The sequence below is a fragment of the Dysidea avara genome, chromosome 3, assembly GCF_963678975.1.
Source record: "Dysidea avara chromosome 3, odDysAvar1.4, whole genome shotgun sequence".
NCBI lineage: Eukaryota > Metazoa > Porifera > Demospongiae > Dictyoceratida > Dysideidae > Dysidea > Dysidea avara.
Window position 1 is genome coordinate 11,559,317 of NC_089274.1, and position 23,625 is coordinate 11,582,941.

The window sequence follows — 23,625 nt, forward strand, 5'->3', positions numbered from 1 at the left end:
TTTGTTTGGATAAATGAAGCCCATTCATTTATATACAGGGTTCTGTTCAACTACAATAGAACATATGCTTACTCTAAGAGGACATTCACCTAATGACGAAATACCCTAATAGAACAGTCACTTATATTGTTTGAATAATCTAGGGTTCAGATAATTTAGGTCCTACTGTACATAATGTAAACAAGCACAGAATTGGCAAGTAGTGTCCTGGTAGTGACATTATCTCCTACAAATATAGTCCATACAGTACATTAGAACTATTCCAAAACAAAATGGCAACCCCACTCCCAGCCTGGTGCTTACAATCATCACAGAAATACTGAACATGAAAAAAATAGCTACATGGAAGAGTCTTAGTGCTAGAAGCTACACTACATACGCACACTTAATGTCATGATACCTAACTCAGCTGTGGAATGTTCCCTTTCAAATTGTCTGCTCTCTGCACTGTCTTCTCACTTGCCACAAAATCATTGCAGCATTTGCACTACTGTGAAAGGGAGTAAACAGCTTTACTCATGACAATTTGTTTTGCCACAAAAAAAGGATTGTGACTACACCACTAATTTATTGCTTGGGATAGCTTTACAGTGAAATCCGAGATAACCAAATAAAGCAGTCACCCCAATACAACAGTCTGGTAAATTATAACTCGCAAAAAAAAGTAAACGAACTAGATATGCAAAGAGAAATTTTAAAAACGAAGTAGCAAGTTACTACCTCAAAAACCGGGCATCCAGTAATACCATCTTTGAATTAACCAACTATTTATAAATTTAACAAGCTATTAAATGTTATACCTTTGTTTCTTACTTTGCTTTGTAACAATACGTGCAGTATTAAAATTGAACGTATTTCATAATTCATCAATTATTTCATAATTCATCAATTATGTTGCTACGTATCGCTAAGAAAGCATAACTCGAGCAAACTACAAATTACGCACAAAAGTATTTTCATAATTCTTTCATAGTCTATCATGTTTCATATGCACATTCTCTACACAAAGCCACAAGGCTGCTCTTTAATTTCATGTGTAATTAGGGGACACACCCCTTTTGATCAACTCAATAGTATACACTATCTTTGGCTGCTTACAAGGCCTGTTACATTTTTTTCAGTTGTTAAATGTCTGCTACAGCATGTATGGAAGTGTCATTTAACCGTCACGGTTATGGGCCACACCCCCTTTGAGTAAACAACATGAAAATCTAGTTTGCAAACAGCCTTCATTTGTACATTTTCTGCACCTTGAAGATTGCTTTGCTCATATGGCTGTGTGGACATACATGCATACGCACAGTTTTCCCAAACCAACCAGGCGCACACCCACAGCCAGCCAGCTGTGGGTCTGGTTTAAAAATCCATGCACTACAAAGTAGTGAAATAAGAGATGTGATTGCACAACACAGCTTTATGCGGGAAAATCCCTACAATACTACAAGCCAAAGTAGGGGTTTTCCCACATACAGATATGATACACGGACACATTTCTTGTTCTTTTGTGCATGGCTCCCGACTTCATTCAACTTCATAATGCAGTTGTACAAACACTAATTTTAAGCACTGAAGTACCTCATGCTTTTTACTGTTTCCTTCCCTGTGTGATTTCTTCTGTCGCTTGTGTTTGCTTTCCTAGTGCAGAAAAACCATTTTCAACACAAGAAACAAAATATTCCGACCATACCTTCTTTTCACTGTGGTCATTTTCCCCTGATAGTATCTTTTGCAGTTTTTTGTCTTTCTTTTTCTCCAACTTTCTTAATGCTTTGTCCTTGCTTGTGGGTGTTAGTGTCCCTTCCAAAATACTTTGCCGTTTCTTCAAGTATTTCTTTTCAACTTTCTTCTCTCGTTTTTTTCTATCTGCATCAACAACATTTGCTGAAGGAGATGTCTGTCTTCTTCTGTCATGCTTAGAAGGAGAAGGACTACGTGATCTGCTATGATGATGATTTCTACTAGGACGGTCTCTACTGGGATAGTCCTGTTTTGTAGCAAGCCGATCCAAATATCTTGGCCTCTTAGCAGCAGGGGAAGGTGGTCTATCAAAGGACTTCTTCCTCTTTCTACCTGGAGATGGTCTCCTATGGTCATCAGAGTAATAACTCGACTCAGAATGACTGGATGGGCTGCGTCTAGCAACTTTCCTTTGTTGACGACGTGAGTCATCAGGTGATCTAAATAAGACACACAGCAACAGTAAGTGAATGCAGACCAGAAACTGTTCAAAAATATATATCTATCACACTATCCTAACCATACCACTGTTCCAAGCTAAGAAATCTTTATTTGCCTAGCAAGTATAACCACATTTATGCAGTATATCAAGCATGGGTAGCCATACATCATATGGTATGCTGTGAACAACTACTGTACCTTCTTCTTTGATCCTTCACAGGACGTCTTGGAGGTGATGATGAAGCCGATCTCCTCTGAAGACGTCTTCTAGGAGGACTAGGAGTGTATGATCTCTTCCTTTGCTTTCGATGAGGTGATGAAGATGAAGAGGAACTGGATACAGGAGAGCGTAACAGTGAAAATGACTCCGACATATTTATACCAACAACGTTACACACATACACATAGTATATAAATTGACTATAGTGCACTTTCTATCATTCACAAAAGATAATCTGTTGCTCACGTACTTTGGCTGTGTACCTTCAGAAAGTGCTTACCTAAATTTAACAAACCATAAAGTTTAAATTCTGAATCACACAAACAAGCAGCTATCAGCATTACTCTTATATAACAGGAATACACTCGTATGCAATGAATACATACGTACATTAGAGATGTACCGATTCAACTTTTCTGAGCTTTACGGATACCGATCCAATCTAGTAAATTTATTACCGATCTACTGATATTGTACCGATCTGATATCAGTTATCTAATATGATGACTGATCTTGTACAGGTAGCTCTTATCTCTAATTGGTCAATTGTTAGCTGAATGATGGTCACAGCATTGTTACTGGAGTCAATATACTAATGGTGCTGTGGCCTCAATTACACCACCCACTGCACCCAGACAATCAGCAGTGACAGCACCCACAAATATTTTAATGCATGCTCCTCCCAAGACTTGCCTGGAATGGTTTGTAGGCTGTTGTAGTAGAGATTCTAATAGTTTAGTTTATTTGATATGGTGTAGCACTATTCATTGTTTTTTGTCAAGGACCTCTGGTAAGTTGAAGGGTAAGTTTCAGTATTTATAACAGCTAATTCACACATATTTAAATGGCTTCTCGTAGTTTCAATGGAGAGACGGCACTATGCTTTAGCCTGTTTCGTAAATTGAACAGAGAAATAATAGAGAAGTCTAGTATGTTTGAAGAGATGGTGATTAGAAAGATCGGTATCATGAATTGGTGGCTTCAACAGAAAATCGGTTTTACCAATTTTGCTCAAATTGTCAAGGTCGGCACCGATCCGATACTAGATTGGTACATCTCTAACGTACATACACTCCAAGCATATAAAATTATCTACAGTACACAAATGTACCTTAAAAATATCTACAGTACTCCCTTGATTATCCTTGGGACCAAGACATGTTCGTGATCATAATCGAAGCCCATTCATTTATATACAGAGCCCTGTTCAAATACTCTAATAGAAAATACATCTTAGACAAAATACTCTAGTAGAGCAATCATTTCTACTGTTCGGATAATCAAGGGAGTACTGCACATTGAAACTTCTAAACTATTTAGTGCAATGCTGATCTAGCACATGCAACATCTGCTGCAAATCACTTACTATGAGTAACTGCCAGATCTCACACTGCTGTAACTGTCACCGCTATATGAAGACACTGATGGCCGCCTTCCCTTACGTTCAATGTGGCGTGATCTTTGTGGACTTACAGAACGTTTTATAGGTGATCTTTGTTGCTGCTTTCTCGGTGGACTATGTGATCTTGAACTTGATGAAGTTCTAGAACTCTCTGACTCAGATCTTGATTTTCTTCTTGGTCTTCTTGGTGGTGAAGGAGACCGTTCTTGTCTAGCTTGTCTCCTAGGAGGAGTACGGGACCGTCTTTGTAGGAATGGTGACCTACGTTTAAATGGCCTTCTCTGGGGTGGAGACTGATGGAATGAGCCTGATCTACGAGGGGATTGAATGCGGCGGATGGGTCTCTGAGGTGATCTCATTGGCCGTTGTCTGGGTGATCTCCGGCGGGGACTTCTCCGCGGACTAACTTCTTTACGAACGACCAAGGATTTTCTTGATGGTAACTGATCTGGACTAGGTGACTTACGCGAACTATCAGATTTTCGGTTAGGACTTGATGACCTGCTATCAGAACTGGAGTCTGGGGAACCAAGAGGTGGTTTTTTAGAACGAGATGGACTGGCCTCCCTCCTTGCAGGTTTTTTAGGTGGACTTGGAGATTTTTCATTAGGACTAAGTGATCGTTGTTTTCTGCGTGGGACTGGTGATCTTCTATGAGGGCTAGGAGATTGTCTACGTGGACTTGGTGATTGTCTATGTGGGCTTGGTGATCGTTTGTGTGGGCTTGGCAATCGTCTTCGTGGACTTGGTGATTGTCTTCGTGGGCTTGGTGACTGTCTGCGTGGGCTGGGAGACCTTCTACGAGGTGATCTGGTGGAAATACAAACACAGTGCATATAAGTAATCATTAATTACACCAAATGACAACAGTGTCAGATAAACACATACAATGCCACTACTGTAGTACAACATATGCACTTGATTTTTACTTACAAAAGTGGCCAGACAGCCAGTCAGACAGAGAAGAATACCAAAAAAATCGCTTTTTGGTAATTTTTAAACCAGGTGCGCGCCGCCCACAGCCAGCCTTTGTGGGCGTGTGCCTGGTTTACTGAATTTGTTTTCCAAAAAGTGTGTGTGTGTGTGTGTGTGTGTGTGTGTGTGTGTGTGTGTGTGTGTGTGTGTGTGTGTTTGTATGTATGTATGTATGTATGTATGTATGTATGTATGTATGTATGTATGTATGTATGTATGTATGTATGTATGTATGTATGTATGTATGTTTGTATATTTGTTTGTCTTTCCGCACCCACGTGAGCAAACTTTGTTTGCTAAAAACAGATTTTATGTGAGAATAAAGGCCATATAGAGCCTGTATTAAACTTCAGGACAAGTAAGCTATGGTTTAAGGCAGTTAATACGTGCCAGTTTGAAGTACGGGTGAAGCGAGTTTATGGTGAGGCCTTTCCCAATGGGCTCTACGGACGTCAAATAGCTGAAAAACAACACAGCTGGCCTCCCAGGCTATCGGGTATAACGAATTCCTTCAAGTTGAAAAGGAGGCGTGTCCATACATACGCAAATGAAAGAAGAGCAACTTTGAGGTTTTGCCTGGAGAATTTGCATAAGAAAATGCTATAGATAAACTATAAAACAGTTAAGAAGATACTTCTGTGCATTATTCGAGGTATGCCTCCTTAGCAATGTAATTACAGAATTACAAAATATTTTATCAATTACGAAATACAAATTACTAAATTACTGTGATCATTCAATTTTGTATGTAGCAACAATTAGTTTAGTACACTCTGTTAATTAATTCCAGTTACGTTTGTTTGCTGCATGGCGCCTGGTTTTTAGAAGTAGCACAACATCAACTTGGTTTTAAGGACATATGTACTACTTCGTGAGGATTTACTTGTTTATATCAAGACTCTCCTGTGGAAGTATTTTTCAATATATCTATGGCAATTTTCCAGGCCCTTTCTTGCAGAAGCCATATTCTTTTGAAGGATCCCTACTATTTGACACTACTGTACTTAGTGATACCTTCGTCTTTTCAAATCATTTTCAGTATCTTCAGTTTTTACTTCCTTAAACTCCCTTTTGGCAGGTTTTGATTCTCTCTCTGCTCTCCTGTTTGCTGCATCTCTTTCTCGCTCTTCTAGAATAGCCCTTGTGATTTCCCCTTGCTTTTTTAAACTAGCTTCTTGCCTCTCTAAGTTAGCTCGAATTCTTTCCTTTTCAACCTGGAAACAAACTATACTATATTCTGACAGTTACGTTTGTGTCTAACTTTCTTTTGTCTTAGTTCCTCCTTCTTTTGCTCCAACATTTTGGTGGGGATGCCCCCAATATTGTTCTGTGCACTATCCAGGTGCTCCCAAAGTTCCCCCATAAATATACGGGCATTTTTGCCATGAAGAAATCCTGTCAAATACATCTGAAGTTCCTTAGGGTCAGGATACTAGAAAATTTCAAAATGCATTCATTATTTTATAGCATAGGCTTACAGTCGGGTTTCATACCTGATTAGATTCCAACAGGTTAAACACAAATTCTATTACTACATCATCCTCAAACCCCAATAGCTCATTCACTCTCTCAGTGATCCACGGTTTAATGGTATCCAAATTGACTTTCTCCATGTCAATCTACAACAAAATTGAAAAAGCAACACAAAACACTTAAAAGTAATTCAGGTAAAACATTTTGAAAATTCTACACACATCATTATCAGTAGATCAACATGCATGTATAAAACCACCCCCATATGAGTCACTTTATAAAAGTTTAAAACGTTACCTTGATCAATAACACATACGTAATACCATGCAATACACAGAGTCTGCTACCGTTATTACTTTACTGAGCATCCAATTTCTTGCCACTACGGGATACAGAGTTTAAATACATAATACAATACGTATATATGTGAACACATACATATATATTAGATTATCATGCAGTGTTGTGTAGCAATGGTGTATAGTATTCGGTTTACCTTTGTTTCTACATTTGGTGGAAATTTCATTAGCTTCATAAGCTTTTTCTGCTTGTTTCCAAACCGAGAATCCTGGTCTGTGTTTGTTCCCTACAAAAATAACATGAAGCAGAATTATGATTATAACAGAATTGCATTTGTACTAACTAAACACTTTTGTCTCAGAATTTGAGTATGGATCATAGCAATTACCTATAGCCAACCTAGATAATACCTACTTCAATGATATAGCTTAAAACCGATTATATATACATCCTGTTATGTATATATAGCTATAGGGATTAAATGCATGGGTGCAGGTATACAACCTCTTGTTTTACTCCATTTTTATTGCTACTTATAAACACAGTCCTGCTTGGCTGCATTTATGTACATGTGGTATATTTAGAGGGATGTAATTTTTATGAATACCCATTTTCCACCATTTTCATAATATTTTCATGAATTGTACGGCCAGCGGTGAATCAGAATGCCTAGTGTATTCTAACCATTTTCATCATTAAAATCTACAGTTACCCCAGACACTTTGAATATTTAACGTAAAATCTCCAAAAACAGTCATGTATTTACTTGAAATCTTTAGTGATTAATGTTTCATGTACGATGATACTATGATCCTAAAAAATCAGCTTAAAAGTTCTACTAGTTTTCCAAACGAGGTATTATTTATTGTCATGTGTGACAAAACTATCAAAATTCTTCGATAATCGCTGCTTATTCCTTAACTCAAAACGCTATCTGGCTGATTTTAATACAATGCAAAGGAACAATTGTGACTTACCACTGTACCAAGTTTCATTTGCTAACAGCTTGCTATGGACAATTTTGCAAGCACCAGTCTGCAAGGATATTTGTGGACATACACCTTGATTTGAAATACCCATAACTAAATAACACAAGGTTATGACTCCCAAAATCAAGTATGAAATGGACAATAGATGCAAGGTTATTGCAGCAGTGTTTAAAATGCTAAGTCAACTTCTAAAGGACTGTTTCAGGTGTGATAAACAAGTGTCAAGTTAGGAGCATGCACGAAATTTACTAGTCTGGTGGCGCCCGCCCCTTCGCATGGAGTAAGGGTCTGGTTTGCTTAGTATCACCGAGTTGTTCTGGAGGAATTTAATTTGAATATAATGACGTAACGAAAATGGTCTTAACGGAAGTGCCTCACTCAAAATTGTGGCAGTGATATTGAACTTCCTTCGCCTTTACACAGGCGAAAGTGGATTGGTCTACTTTTATAGAATAGACATGTCTCCCTACCTAGGAAATCAGAGCGTAACCTGGGTTTTTCGCGTATCAAACAAGGCAAAAAGCCCTTCCCGAAACAACACTTTCTTCTCTTTGTTTTTTATTAGCTAACTCCTTTTGTTTCTTTCAGCATTGTTAGGACATTTGATTCATTCTTCTGACGTAACATAAACAAAAATGTGCTGATTAAATGTGGGACGTTCTGATTGGTTGCACCAGTTTTTGGTAATCCGGTACAACTCCACTATACTAAGCATACCAGACCCTTACTCTATGCGAAGGGGCGGGCGCCGCCAGACTAGAAATTTACATAGTTGCATTTTGGTGCATAGCTCCTTGAATATTTGTACCAGAGGATAGGCTTCATTTAAGGTTAAGGTATAGATGACCGAAAACAAAAAACTGTCCGGAGTTGGTGCACTTTACTTATCTGTCATGGTGCGCTTTAAATAGGAAGCGTTCAACTAAACCACGCTAAAGACTATCCGGTGGTGTAATATAAATCATAATACATATATTACCAGTCCCTATCACAGACACTTTATGCTCGTATCACAAGGTTCAAAATAATCACAAGGTTCAAATGTATCACAAGGTTCAACAGTATCACAAGGGTCAAATATTACAGAATACAAGAAGACAGTACGAAAATTCACTCACCCGAAAAAACCCTGCATCAGCCATTTGCAACGTGCACGCAAGAAACGACTGAGAGCATTAATTAGAATAAAGGCCGATCACCATTCCGTTTTTTGAGTCCACTCTGTTCCGCATACTTTCTAAGAACTAGAATTTCTCGGTAAGTTTGCAATGAAATGTGTTATCCATGTACATATGATTGTATGATGGATTATGAAAGAGAGAGAGAGAGATATATACGTCTTGTTTAGTTAAGACAATATACAACCATAGATATTACACCCACCGGGGTGTAGTATCTATGATACAACATAAGTACAGGGGTCTAGACTCGGGGGTACCATGCACTGGGTGGATCTATCGGTTTGCCTAAACTGAACTTTTCTGCATGCCATAATATTTTTGTATTGTAGTTTAATAGTGTAAATCTTGCCAGGGCTCCTGTACTGTACTATCCCAGTCCGGGGAGCAAATTTTTTTCTTGGGCCCACTTGTCACGTGATCTCTATTCTAACTGGCGCTTACAAGCGCTCATAATCTGAGCTCCAATAGTACGCCACTTTCGTCCCTAGTCAAGTCCTCAGTGGAATGAGTGGACTAAGATGTGGAATTGGATGTGGAATACAAGCAAACCCATGTGCCATAGTTAATCTTGTCACGGAACAAACGTGACCAATCAGTGAGGTGACAGATGGAAAGTTCGAACATAGACACCGAGATAGACACTGAGCTAATCAAGAGAGGTAGCTACCCACATATTATTTCTTGTGCTAGAACTGGGAATCAGATCTGCATGCTTTGTGCGATTTGCATACTAAATGAGAACATGTACCAACGGTGTTGTGACCATATGTTGTGTCACTCACTGAGAGCATTGAACACTTTTTGCAGTTTATTACAGAGTGCAAGAGATTACCTATTCCAGTTTGCCATGATAGGGATGCAGCAAATTTATTTGACTAGAGAAACTATATGTCATACAGTAGCTCAGTATCATGGTAGCGCAATTGACTACCAGATAATCATTGTTGTTCAGTTATGAAGTATAGCACTTCTAGCACATTTTGACCACGCCAAACCAGACAATTGTATCACAGTAAAACAACAGGATACTCTTATTGTGGATCCACAGTTGAACTTGTCTACAGACTTGTGTTCATTTTCAATTATCTGCTCAGCTATATAGATCTTTTCTGGACCATTTACTAGGCTCACCATCAGCCCTGTACTTTACATGTGTGGGTGTTAACAACACAGTCACCACCTTAAGATAGTATTTCTTTGTCCACCTCAGCCCGACAACTAGTAAGAGGATTGCCATGCACACGTCACAAGACAGTGGCAATGTGAATTGTGCTCGTGTGCTTTGCAGTAGAGGTGGCAAGCTAGGATTTTCTATGTGGAACTATTAGTGATTTTCATGAGTTAGTTTGATTACAGTGTCACTTTGGAAGGTGTTAACATCCAACATTGGCTACAGTTGATTGTATACTTGCATTGTAGGTTTCAGTTATTTAGTATAATAATTTTTACACATGTACTGATTTCTATTACCATACAATGCAAATTATTTGAAGTGGAAAACTTTCATGGTTTTAACGGATTGACAGCAAACCGCGAAACTTTTACTGCGAATATAATTATTATACTTAGCTGCACCCAGCAACCCAATTATGATGTCAACTGCTGTTGTATGAAACGACAAACCACGAAAGTTTTCTGGCAAATCAAAGCTTGTTTGCATCCGCAAAAATTTACCGCGAACAATTTGCATTATACGGTAATACAGTATTATCGAAATACCAAAAAACATTTTTCTACTTGGCTGTACTACTGGGTCGATGCAAACTGAGATATAAGATACTGTCTATTGGGTCATTCAGCCATGCAGATATTGCTATCATCAGTAATCTGACAGTGCTCTAAAGAGTATGCACCCTGATCCTGCCTGCTCTCCGCCAAGCGGTTGCCATTAGGGTTACCCTTAAAGGACTGATGTGCACAGAAACATACAGCAGGGAAGAGTAACAATGAACTTCTTATGAAGAAGTTTAAACCTAGGAAACCCCACAATTTACAAAGTAACATTTCAAGGAATACTCCCAATGTACAAATGCATTAAAATATTTAGTTACTGCGGCTTACATGTACATTGATCAAGAAGTATTAGTTACATGTAACTATAGTGTGTACTTAATTTAGGTGGACGACCTTGAGGAACCGGTTTTCGGCCTCTTGGTACACCCTTCCTACGTCTGGAGGTAGCAGTTGTTTGAACTGGTATCAACACTCCTTGGTGTCTTCTCTGCAAACCAGCTACAGAACATTTTTAGCCATAACAGCGCATATAATATGTAGGATCACTGACCTTCCATGCCAAATGTGTGGAGAGCACTAGCAATGGAAGGAGTAGATATTGTTTTTTCTTGCATGGATCGGTAGCTCTTAAGGAACTTAGCAACTCCAGTAACATAGTTAGGATCCCTTTCTTTGAGACGTTCCCTCATAACATCAAATACAGCTTGAAGTCCTAGACTAAGCTCGTCTGCTCCATTGATTTCTGCGTTCTCCTTCTCAGATGATAGCATCTCAATCTCATCAGACTCATCACACATGTCAATATCATTCACAGTAGTCATGCAATAATCTGGCTGTTCTACTAAGTAAGCCGAAGATTCCTGATTAGCCTGTTGCCGCTGCTTCTTGCTTTCATGAATACTAGCAAAAAATGACACATCTGGCGTGTGGCTTTCTCCTAAGGCAATTACAGCAAATAATCGACGACCTTCTGAGGAATACTCAGGAACAAAATTTACAGATGGAATTCCCAGCTCTTGAAGCACAAAAGCTTGATGTTTGCACGGGCTGCCACAAATACCATGAGCACATACCCAAGTCTACATCGATGTAGTAACTTTTTGTGCAGTCATTTATATATTTGAACTGGTAAACCATATCACTTACTTGCTCTACTTTGGCAGGATTTTTACCCTTTCAATTTCTTCAGAAGGTAATTTCAAATGAGGGCTCGGACGATTATGAGCAATATCAAGCAGCCTCTTTTCGAAATAAAGCTCTAAAGTTGTTGACAAAAATTGAAACAACTGAACTAAATTATATGCTCTTGTCCTTTCAAACACTCAATCTTTAAGAATCCTGACACTAGCTTCACAGTAATTGTTAGTGTGCTTACACGCATGCACAACTCTGAACGATAAGCCATTGCCCATTCTTTTTCATTGTCTTCCATTTCTTTGATACGTTTCAGAACATTAGGATACTTAACAACCTTGCTGGTGGGATCTTAAACTCGTATGACAAAAGCCTCCTCACATACACAAGTTTCCTAATAAACTTATAACTTTTCTGTCATCAATGCTAACTCCTTGCTTAGCTTCCCAAAGCCATTTCCACCAACATTGTAAATAATGAAATAGACACAACAGCTGTCTTGCATTAGGCCATGCCTTTCTTAACGCTTCACGTTGTGAAGATAACTCATCAGTCAAAAACAATATGGGGCCAGTATCACTACCATTCCCAAAAAACAAGTCTGGTGGCATAATCGACTTCAATAGGTCAAGACCATCAGTAAGTGTAGACGTAGTCTCATTGGAAACTACAAACACCCCTAAGGGAACAGCTCCTGCAGCAGATCCAGTACTAAGTATGTATGTTGGGCAACTAAAACGGTCAAGGCTAGATGTAGCATCCATGAACACCAATTCAGCAGACTGTCGTACATACTTATGGGCATGATACATTATGGGGCTACAGATTGCCAGGATTAGTGGCTTTCCCTCATCTGACTCGGTTCTTCCAACAAATCACTGCACAGCTGCTCTGCCCCCATCACTGTGAGCTTTATTGTAAGCTGCTACTTCTTGTTCTAGATGATCAAACATATCTGCCCCATGATCACTACCATGCTGCTGAAATTGCCATGCTTGAAACAATCGAGAAACATCTTGAACATTAGGGTTAGTTGATCTGTCAGCTAAGAGGTTCTCCACAAGTACAGCATCACCAGATAATTGCAAATGCAAAGAATGCTGATGTCTTACAGATGCAGCAGAATGCCCATACTCAAAATACTTGTAGAATTTGGCTTTTGTATTCTCTGAAACATCACGAAAGCTCAAAGCATTGGCTGAGTTAATAGGATGGTTGTGATTGTAGGTAATCTCAACTTCACATAGATGATCACGTGTAGGCAGACTTTGCAAGTTTCTTGGCCTGTTGCTGAGCACACGTACAATTAGTCTGCTGGGACAATCTGTTTTCTTTTGTCTTAAAGATGTTTCTTCCTTTTTTGGCAATCGTCCCAAAGGGAAATATTTGCGATAATGCTGGCAGTGTCTAATGGTTTTAAAGAGAACTAGACTACCTGTTGTCTTGCAGCCTTTTAAAATCCGATATGTTGTTTGAGTTTTCTGCTCAAAATCAGTTATCCAATTGCAGGTAGCCTTTTCACTGTATAACTTTATATAAAATTTGGCTTTAAAGAACTGTGTAGGTGCTCCTAAAAAGTCACCTTTAGGCAAACTCTCATAAGCTGATAAATGGTATGAATAGTCAGTTGGAATCAATGATTGCAGATCTGATGGAAACTTAGACGTTTGGGTACCAGTCACAAAACCAGCTGCAGAAGTGGCTGGTTCGAATATTGATGTTACGCTGGAGGTTGGCTGTGACAGATACTTGCTAACTGACACAATTGGTGATGGAACAGTAGGTGATGGTACAGTTATTGATCTCTCCACTGTTGACTGACTGACTGGCTGTTTACTAACGGATACGATTGGTGATGGTACAGTAGCAGTTGCTGATCTCTCCACTGGTGACTGACTGACTGGCTGCTTACTAACTGATACAACTGGTGTTGCTGATCTCTCCACTAGTGACCTACTTGTACTAGATGACTGTGACAAATTTATTGTTTGCGTGATCTTTGGTTGCTTTACATTTAACTTATCAATAGCATTTAAACTTCTGGAAAATGAAATATAAATTTGAGACATTGGCAAATAACCTTTTACGTGGCCAATAGAGTTTAGACTCAGATAGTTCCTTCATCATTTTTTGCCGAATCATAGGCATGTCACCCTGCCACAATCATAAAATTTCATTGATACACTAAGTATATCTAGTATAAATACCTGGGTAAAGCATAATTTCTGGTGGAATACCACATACTTAGCATACTAAACTAAAGCACTGTTGCTATACACTCACTTGACAACAGAAAACACCACAGTCGTACTCATTCTCCTGAACTGGGATATCCTATGAATAACCTACATGACATCGATTTTGCCACACTGTCACAGTTACCTTTGCAAACTTAACAGTCCATCTATATAAATTGAATGGAAACCCTTTCCGCTCCAAGAACAGTCTGCATGAACATAAAAATTCAACAGATAGAGGATAGTACGCATTATACTCAGTGAAACATAAGAGTCCAGCTTCCACAACAAGGAATCATCAACCGAAATGGTTATATCCGTAAAGTCTGCTACCTACATAATTATGTTTGTTTATAGTTACTGTGTGTACCTTTACTGAAAGTCCTTACAATTAAACTCCAATGCACCTTGTTAGCATTGACTGGTATAAGCCATAGATGGGCAGAAAGTAGCTTATCCTATCATACAAGCAATTATTATATAGCATTAAATTAGTGGTAGTACCTTTGGGATGGCACGATCTACAGCATCATGTCCAGATCTCTCAAACTGCTCCAAAAAGAAGGAGTCTGATAAAAGTATAGACTGTAGTAGTATAACACCATGATAGTAATACATTAGAATAGCATAGTTACATACACTTTCAGGAACTGCTGCAGTTTGCACCACAAGCTTCAAATAAGCCCTTATTGTCTATTACAGAATACATGGTGTCTAAGCTACGTGTCACATAGAAAATTATACCTTGTCATTGAGGAGGCCGTGCTCAGTTACCCGCTGCAGGTCTTCTTTATTTAGCACAACACCACACGTGACTACTGTAAATTAAAGAAGTAAAACCATGAACTGTTTATTTTTACCTCGCCAGTTACAAACAGCTCCTCTAAAATAATAAAACACTGTGTAAAACTCACCTCTCTGATTCATATCATTGCTTATCAAAGGCAGGTGGTGCAGTATCTACTGTTTCTAGGACGACCACAAGGATGACCATTGAGGTTGTGCAATGTATGGCGAAGATCACGTGACAAGTGGGCCCAAGAAAAAAATTTGCGTCCGGGGAGGCTCATGGATTAAAAATCTTGTATGAGCAGGAGACAGCAATGCAAGCATCCTGCTCAAACAGGGATCTTATAGTCTTCTTTGTTACTTCATGAGTATTGGCCACTTGGGCAATTGTGTCTGGCCTAAACAACCAATCTCGATGGAAATGAGATTAACAGATTGTATGATGGATTATGTATATATGTGATTTTAAAATGTGGTAGTGGTATATGTGCAAGGTAGTGTGGTGTGTGTTTGCGATTGTGTGTGTAGTCAGATACCCCAACCTTGGATCTTTCTTAGGGGTGAGACTCTTCACCAAGGTGAACAGCATCATGCTATTATTATAACCAGTGCTCCAGGACATTATAATAGCATGGCCTAGTAAAAGTGTTTGCACATAAGTACATCACTGACTAGTCACAAGTGTATAGTATCATATTTTAGTCTGTCAAGCGTGCACAGGCAGGTACGTACTGCTGTTACCTGGCTTGCTGTCTGGGTACCAGCAATGGTTACCTGGGTAGGCCCAGGTGTAGCTATGCCCCTGCTCAGGGTGCCTGAAGTCAAGCATAGGCAGGGAAAGAAAATCCTGGGAATGAGGAGAAGTTGAAGGCGTGAGGTCACAAATTCTTGGTGTGGGATGAGATTGACAGTTAAATCGTGAATCATGCCTAAGGTGTGAAAGTTGGAGCCTCTATGTAGTGTGTGTTTGTACGTGCCTGTGCCTTAAGTGCTTGTACGTGTACAATATTTGTAGGTAAATTTTGGATATCATCTTTGTGATGGATAAGTTACCTGCTAAACACATGCTTAGCCCTATTGCACTGGACACACTCAAAAAGTTATTTGATAGTATTGACACTGATCACAGTAAAACAATATCACTTGATGAGTTTAAAACTGCCTGCCATAAACTGTCTGTACCTGCAACAGATGAAACGATCAAAGATTTTTTAAGTACGTCTTCTGATGGGGTAGTTACATTTGATGCTTTTTGTGAATACTATCTACAAAGACTTGGTCAAGTTTTCAGCCATTTTGATCTGGACAAAAGTGGTGAAATCAATGCTTCAGAACTGGGAACTGTTTTCCAGAAGTTAGGTGTAACGTTGTCAGACCGGGAGCTACATGTAATCATATCTCAGGCCGACAAGGACGCTAATGGAGAAGTGAACTTTAATGAATTCTGTGAATTCTTTGCCACCCACCCATCACCGGATGTGAGGTCTATAGTTCGACTCTGGGCAGCAGGTATGTGAGTGCACATATTGGTACAAGCACCATGTATTATTGTTATGTGTAGGTGCATCAGTTGATATTGGGACAGACCTGGCACCAGCCCCTCTGCCACCAGCATCGGTCCCTATCTGGCGTGCGTTCGTAGCTGGTGGATTTGGTGGTGTAGTATCTAGGACTGCCACTGCTCCACTAGAAAAAGTTAAAATCCTACAACAGGTAATGCTTATAATGGGGAACTCTAGTAAATATCAGTATGTATTTTCTAAGCCTCCAACGTAATTATGCAGTGCACATACATACACTGTATGTAGTCTGATCTATTCTTATCTTGCTAGACTGCTACTGGTAAACAGTTGTCAATTGTAAAACACATCACTGGAGTGTGGCAGAAGGAAGGACTGAAGAGTTTATTTGCTGGAAATGGAGCCAACTGTATCAGAATATTACCCTTCTCTGCTCTTGTCTGTGTGGCATACTCCAATATGGCAAAGGTGCAACATATACTGTATATATATATATATATATATATATATATATATATATATATATGTATAATGCCCCTGGGTGCATATATCAAGAGTACATAAATATATATATTATGTACTCTTGTATATATGCATAACTTCACTGTCTCATAGAGAAGATAATACAATGATTGATAGGATTGTCTACATGCAAGTAACAACCTAGCTACTACTTAATAGTGCCTATTAGCCCTAATTGTGTCTTTGTAATTCAACTCTAAGTAGCTGTTTGTTTATGTGTAGTATCAGTTAGTGTACTGAAGCAACATTTATTTTGTAGCACTTTCCATTGGATCGTACCAGCAGTCCCTGGAATCCACTGTGGCGTATGGGGGCTGGAGCTAGTGCTGGAATATTTGCCACAATACTAACACATCCCATTGATGTAGTACGAGCCAGATTAACTGTCCAATCACAAATCACTCAACAGTATAGAGGTACGTACAGCCATCTGCAAAATGAGATAAATAAGATATTGTACAGTATATTAAGTAACCGACTATATCATTATGTTATATCTAGGTCTTTTCCATGGCATTACATCTGTTGCACGTGCTGAAGGCATGACTGGTTTGTATAGTGGACTGGGTCCCACACTACTGGCCATAGCTCCCTTCATGGCTGTCCAACAGGTCAGTGTGTCACCTGTATATGGCATTCTACGTGTTTGATCACCTTTAGGTTACTTATGACATCCTCAAACAGAAGGCTCTGGATAGCAAAGCATTTGCCCCCAGTGCTACTTTGTTCTTGGTGTGTGGAAGTGCTGCTGGAGCTGTAGCACAAACTGTAAGTGATGCAAAGTGTAGTATATGTGCACATTTATATGGCATGTATACACAACTGTATTAGTGTAATGAGTAAATATCAGTTATATATCACAGCATTAAATTGTACTGAAACAAGACATACTACTTCTGTCATGTAACCAATGTTAAACTGTCACAGCCGTAAGGGCATATAAAATCCTGCTTTGAAACTCCTTCTATATATGTACCTATATTCTGTTAGCCTTTTGGTATAATTCATTGTTATTGGCCTTATAACCAGGCCTACAGGGTCACGCTTATGAAAATAAGTTGAAAATTGGCCTGTGGTCCATTTGCTGCTATTTGATGAAATAAGAAAAGCTGTAGTATAATGCAAAAACCAATATTTATAACAAGTGAGGTACCTCAATAAAACAAAACAATTACAGAAAAGGATAACAATCATACACTACGATGGTAGTGTATAGTAGGGACCACAAAGGAGTAGGCGTGGCCCATGGGATAAGATCACCCAAAAACCAGCCTCAATTTTCCCTGACAATGATGAGGCAGTATTGGTTAGGTAAAACTAAGCCCAAACAAGTTTTCAGATTGACCTGAAACGCTTTCAACAAGTTGCTACAGAATTTTTTTTTAAATTTATTTAACTGAATTTTCTAGTAACTGACTGATGCCTTCAGACAAGCATAACTCGATAATGGCTAACGCTACGGGCTTGATTTTTCTACTGTTCGACGTCACTTCGGCCCAACAGGTGCCTTTTGGCATACCGCAGTACGTACAATGCATTCTTCATGGACTTACCAGTGTCCTCCTTTGTGTCCCATTCATCTTTGCTGACAGCGAAAAGTGTCGATTTGGTGTTAGCATGTGATGGCTTCCCTTCGTAACGGAAACAAGAACGGAAATCGTCTGTATTTGTCATAGTGGCTATTTTGATAGCAGAGGTGCTTTTCAAACAGTTCTTGATTCGTACTGCTGTGTAACGGGTTGAACATAGCCGACAACGGAGCGTAATGGATACTTCACTTTTCAAACGATAATTGATATAACCGGGGCGCGCATGGCACCATTTCTTTCGGTATGCGTGGATTGCAGAGGTACTTTTCGAACAGTTCTTGATTCGAAATGCTGTCTGACGGGTTGAACAAAACTAAGAATGAAGCATAATGCATACTTCACTTTTCAGACGATAATTGGGGCACGCGGTGCCATTTCAGATGCGGAATGTGTGGGTCCACCAGTCATAATAATTATTTACAAAAAAAGTTAACAAACAAGCTACACAGAAAAATTTGGAATTTTCGACTAGAGTAGGGACCATAGCATATCGATAAAAAGTACTGAAACAAGCTGGAGTAGTGCACAATATTAAATCACAGTACAACAATAAGAAGTGTTATATCCCTACTGTACATTTCCATTATGGTATCTTGAGCACAGTGGGAATATACGTAACAATTCTTATTGTTTTACTGTGATTCAATATCGTGTACTACTCCAGCTTGTTTCAGTACTTTTTATCGATGTGCTATGGTCCCTACTCTAGTTGAAAATTCCAAATTTTTCTGTGTACTTGTTACACATATAGAACACATCACTTTGTTATTCCTACATTGACAGGTAAAATCAACTATAGTGTATTTCAAAGCTATTGATTTAAAATGGAACAAAAAAAAGTAGTGAAATAAGAAATGTGATGGTGTTATGACTTATGGTAGCTACTTAGGAATATCAGCATGTTATAACAATTTGCTCAAGGCTAAAGTAGGGATTTTCCTGCAAAGCTATGATGTGATTACATCGTGTGTCTTGTTGCGCTACTTTCTGTCACCTGGATCACTTCTTCCTTTTTAATTATAGTATTTCTTTGATTTGCATACGTGATTGACCACTGACTGCTCTAATGAAATAACATACAGTACGGTAGTACTGTATAAGTATTATGGATCATGAAGGTTTGGCTTTTCTGGCCAAAAATATCACTCTAAAACCAGCCTCACAATACCTCCATGGTGCCTTGGCAGTATTGGTTAGGTATAACCAAGCCCTAAAAGTGCCTTCAGTATAACCTTAAACACTTTCAAAAAGTTGCTACCATTTAAAATATATATATTTTTATTGATTGACTGCCTGACTGACTAATGCTGTCAGACAAGCGTAACTCGATAATAGCTTAGGATACAGGCTTGTTTTTTCACTGTTTGATGTCACTTCAGCCCAACAAGTGACTTTTGGCATACCGCATTACATATACAATGCACACATCATGGACTTACCTTTTGTGTCACATTTCTTTTTGCTGACAGCTCAAGGTGTCAATTCGTGGTAGCACGATAGCTTCCTTACGCTTGTAACAGGAATCATCCATATTTTCCACGGAGACTGGATTGGTTGCAGAGGCGCTTCTCCTACTGTTCTTCACTTGTCTGAACATAGCTGAAAACAAAGCGTAGTGGCCACTTCACTTCGTCAGTAATTGAAAATTGGGGCACACAAATCATCTGTATTTTTCATGGTGACTGAATTGATTGCAGAGGCGCTTCTCCTACTGTTCTTCATTTGTGGTGCCTTTCACTTTCCAATCAGTAATTGATAGTTACGCATTCAGATGAACATTAACTCAGGTACCATTCTTTCTTATGTTGCAGTATGTGTGGATTCACCAATGTTACAAAAAAAACAAAGCTTTCCCCAGTAAAATAGAGTAGAGCAGTAAAACTATCAATATTATTTACTACCAACATCAAAGTCAATTTATTAATTACATACATTCTTTTTACCACATCAACAGAATTTTGAGCAGTGCTGCACCACGCTCTACCTCTCTTTAGGAAGCCCCTGAAAAGTAGACAAACAAGTATTGGGAATTTTTAGTGTAGGTTAGAGACCTAGCACAAGGATCTTTGTGGATGTTAAAACCAAGGGGAAGCCGAGGTTTTTAAAACATGAAAATTCGAGGGCTTGGTCTCTAACCGACTTAGAAAATGAAACTGTTTTATATGGGCACATAGGTGGAGTTATTGTGGGATTGGATTAGATGTTTTAAATTCGTCACACTATCTTAACATGAGTGCAGAAGACAGAACATCTTTTCATTGAAGAGCTGAAGAGAAATCGAAGCAAACTGATTAGTTGCTGCCATTGCACGTGCCATGGCATCACAGCAGTGTAAAGAAGAGGTAAATTAACGTAATAGTTGGCTTGAGTGACTATGATGACAACGATCGTATTTATGGCGCAACAGCAGTATAATGACCAGGTTTGGCTTCGCGTTCACACTACAAATAATGCAAAATAACCATTCTACAAAGAAGCTTACCCATCTAGATATCTAGTAAAGTGTTATTGAAGAGGAAACGCGCTCAATACACTCTAGAAAACAGATGGGCACTAAACAGAATTTTCTGTGATATTACAAGACCTCATTATCTCCCAAAGATCAAAGCATTCTATGCATACCATTTTGATTTGGGATCATAGAAAATGTAGGGGAACAAGGGAGGTCGCCTACACCTGCAGATATACTAGTGGATTTTCTATAATCTCTAATTGAACCTAAACTTCCTAATTTTTCCTTATGCTTGTTGTACATGGCTGTTGTTAGTGTGGTGAGAGAAAACCATCAATTATGAAATGATGACACATTAGCAGAAATTCGGTCAAACTTGAACGCTCTATTAGACAGTTTTATTATAGTAATTTTGTGGATTTCAAAATGCATCATAAGTGGAAATAAATTCATTGGTGGTATGAATCACGTTAAGAAAATCTTCGGTGATAGGTATTTACCACACATGACCACGAATGTCGCCGAAAGCCATATGAACACGCTTAGCATCTCTAAGGATTTAATTAAGCAGACATACCATAATGAACCACCACTCAAGGATCCACTGTATACTGAAGTTAGATCTACAACTATACTGGAGATGCAAGTTGAATTACGACAAAACTCCCTAATAGAGTAGTCACCGCATTTCTGCTAATGAGTACATAAATTGCAGAATGTATGATAGTGCTTTATTAGAGTATCTTGATCTTGCAGCTGAGTCTCTGGTAGGGGTACCGCACATGTTAGGGCATGGTTGTCATGTTCTGTTATTTTTGTTTTTTTTCTGAAGTAAATTCAACCATTTACTATAACAGGGAGGAGAGAGATGCACTATAGCCCCTTTCCACTCCCTGTTATAGAAGCTGATATGGAAAATTAATTCCTCAATAAAGGCAAGGTTCACATTCATCATATCTCAAAAAGGGTATGTGCCATTTGTGAGTTTGGTGTTGTGGTATAACATGATAGTTGTAAGGTGTGTTTCAGCTTCTAGACTTCAACTTTAGTAACCTGAAAAGTTTCCAATAAATTGGTACAAGAAAACGATTCAATTGGATTTTTTATTGACTGACTAATTATTCTCAGCCAAACATAACTAAACTGGTAAACACTACAGGTTTAATTTCTTTGCTGTTCAATGAGACACTTTAGCTTAAGACATTAATTTATCTGCCGCATGCAAAATGGATTTACCTTTGGTGTCTATTTATTTCTCTACTAACATGTAAGTGCTAATTTGTGGATGTTATTTCAATGTTTTCTTATGCTGGCTATCACTTTTAAAGATAATTTCCTTACCATGCCTCCTACATTTGAAGTGAGTGGGTAGGGTCTTGTTGCACTGTTCTAAGGTGTATAGTGGGCAGAACACTGTCAAAAATGAAACAAAATGGCCACATTGCTTTTTAGGTAGTGATGGCAATAGTGAAAATAGTATGTATCGTGGGAGGTTACCTGCACCTGCAGCTATTCTTGTACGCATATAATTCTTACTTCAGTTATATAGTGGTAGTTATATGGCCGTGACTTGGGAATGTGTGCCAGCATACGTAGCTTTAGGTGTAGGCAACCTTCTTTGTTTCATTGCTTTTTTTTCCCGTGATCCTTACTCAAATATAAAGCTCCTAATTTTTCATTACGTTTATTGATTGCAAATTGTGTATACAGCGCATGCATATTATGCTAACAAGTTTTCCTATACTAGGTTGTGTACCCATTGGATGTAATAAGGAGAAGAATGCAGGTTTATTCAATGCAGCAAGGAGCAAATAAGGCTCAGTCATTATCTTTGATAAATTTCATTAAAAGAATACAAGTTCGTAATCTCTTCCCAGGCTTGACTGCTACTTACCTAAAGGTAATGCCTTCGGCTGCTGTTAGTTTGTTAGTCAGAGATGCTGTGTTAGGGAGACTATAATTGTGTATTTTTGTATGTAATTTATATGCTATTTTTGTCAAATGAATTATTTAAAGATTAAAGTTGTGATATCCTCCACTACTCATTCCTTCTTATTAAGAGGTATCATCTCAAGATGTTCATTGACAAAGCTGATCCTGAGAGACATTTTAGTCATCTTGACTGCTATTATCAAGCTAGGCAGTTTCTTATTTGTCACTACCTGTCCCAGGTGTATGGAAGCAATTGAGTTTTCTACTAGGGCAATGACTGGACAATCTAATCTGATCACAGCCTTGCCATGGAGAATAAAACTTCTGTCACTGGCTGAGATGATCATCCTTGTGCCTTCAGGTTTACACTCACCCTTGCAGTGATCTGGTTGTACAGTGGTCCCTTGATTATCCAACCATCAATTATCCGAACTATGGAGGTGACTGTTCTATTAGAGTATTTTGTCTAAAGTGTGTGTTCTAATGCAGTAATTGAACAGGGCTCTGTATATAAATGAATGGGATTCTATTATCCGAACTTTTCGATTATCTGAACACCCTCAGGGCCCAATGAGTTTGGATAATAGAGGGAACACTGTACCATGACCTGATAGTGGCATCTGTAAATAGTGAGTTCGTCTTTGAAACTAAATTTAATTTAAAATGTGCTAAAGAAATCCTAAACATTATCAATTGTATGAGATATGTCTTATCCCATGTGCTCAAAACTACACACTGTATAAAGGTTTTCTATGCTCAATAATGATGTTTACCATGACTTTAAACGTCAAGCATAGCTCTGGACCTTTCCAAAATATATATACCTGGAAGCCAGCTATTCATTAGCAGGACTACATGCTGAGAAGAAAATAAAAGTCCCAGGCTACTATATGAAGAAGTATATATGCAATGCACTTTGCTCAGTAATAGTGATCACCGAGGAAATAAATTAGGTGATTATGGTACTACACAAATAGACTGCATAGACAACACCACCA

At 38.6% G+C, this 23,625-nt stretch overlaps 3 protein-coding genes across 6 annotated transcripts in view; 1 reads left to right on the forward strand and 2 right to left on the reverse strand.

Annotated features, from left to right (window-relative positions):
* The window catches only part of LOC136249363 (serine/arginine repetitive matrix protein 1-like), a 107,135-nt gene that overhangs the window by 1,098 nt on the left and 82,412 nt on the right, over positions 1–23,625 (reverse strand). Inside the window, exons 1-10 of one of the 4 annotated variants that reach the window (XM_066041330.1) lie at positions 8,656–8,706; positions 6,745–6,834; positions 6,596–6,630; positions 6,269–6,394; positions 6,037–6,207; positions 5,790–5,989; positions 3,765–4,610; positions 2,377–2,511; positions 1,688–2,177; positions 1,576–1,635 (exon numbers count right to left, since the gene is read on the reverse strand). In XM_066041330.1, coding sequence (XP_065897402.1) covers positions 1,576–1,635; positions 1,688–2,177; positions 2,377–2,511; positions 3,765–4,610; positions 5,790–5,989; positions 6,037–6,207; positions 6,269–6,394; positions 6,596–6,616 — 2,049 coding nt within the window. In that variant the 5' untranslated portion in view covers positions 6,617–6,630; positions 6,745–6,834; positions 8,656–8,706. Of the gene's footprint in view, positions 1–1,575; positions 1,636–1,687; positions 2,178–2,376; positions 2,512–3,764; positions 4,611–5,789; positions 5,990–6,036; positions 6,208–6,268; positions 6,395–6,595; positions 6,835–8,655; positions 8,758–23,625 lie in introns of those variants that run through there. The other 3 variants (XM_066041328.1, XM_066041329.1, XM_066041331.1) reach the window with 3 other exon arrangements.
* On the forward strand, positions 8,699–22,727 carry LOC136249365 (uncharacterized). The gene is made up of 8 exons (XM_066041336.1): positions 8,699–8,794; positions 15,628–16,121; positions 16,174–16,325; positions 16,445–16,600; positions 16,914–17,070; positions 17,156–17,265; positions 17,315–17,422; positions 22,443–22,727. Exons 2-8 carry the CDS (start codon positions 15,653–15,655, stop codon positions 22,653–22,655), a joined length of 1,365 nt encoding a protein of 454 aa, XP_065897408.1. The 5' UTR covers positions 8,699–8,794; positions 15,628–15,652; the 3' UTR covers positions 22,656–22,727.
* LOC136251577 (uncharacterized) lies at positions 10,709–12,398 on the reverse strand. Its single transcript, XM_066044041.1, has 4 exons — positions 12,079–12,398; positions 11,828–11,927; positions 11,003–11,531; positions 10,709–10,950 (listed from the first exon to the last, which is right to left on the reverse strand). Exons 1-4 carry the CDS (start codon positions 12,396–12,398, stop codon positions 10,805–10,807), a joined length of 1,095 nt encoding a protein of 364 aa, XP_065900113.1. The 3' UTR covers positions 10,709–10,804.

What these genes read in the sequence shown, in the direction of transcription:
- LOC136251577 (XM_066044041.1), bottom strand. Translation starts at nt 12,398, where the DNA reads ATGTATCATGCCCATAAGTATGTACGACAGTCTGCTGAATTGGTGTTC. An exon ending in GTTCAGAGTTGTGCATGCGT is followed by an intron (nt 11,532 to 11,827) that starts GTAAGCACACTA and finishes ACATCGATGTAG; the next exon opens with ACTTGGGTATGTGCTCATGG. An exon ending in CCACACATTTGGCATGGAAG is followed by an intron (nt 10,951 to 11,002) that starts GTCAGTGATCCT and finishes AATGTTCTGTAG; the next exon opens with CTGGTTTGCAGAGAAGACAC.
- LOC136249365 (XM_066041336.1), top strand. Translation starts at nt 15,653, where the DNA reads ATGGATAAGTTACCTGCTAAACACATGCTTAGCCCTATTGCACTGGAC. An exon ending in AGTTCGACTCTGGGCAGCAG is followed by an intron (nt 16,122 to 16,173) that starts GTATGTGAGTGC and finishes TGTTATGTGTAG; the next exon opens with GTGCATCAGTTGATATTGGG. An exon ending in CTGGAGCTGTAGCACAAACT is followed by an intron (nt 17,423 to 22,442) that starts GTAAGTGATGCA and finishes TTCCTATACTAG; the next exon opens with GTTGTGTACCCATTGGATGT.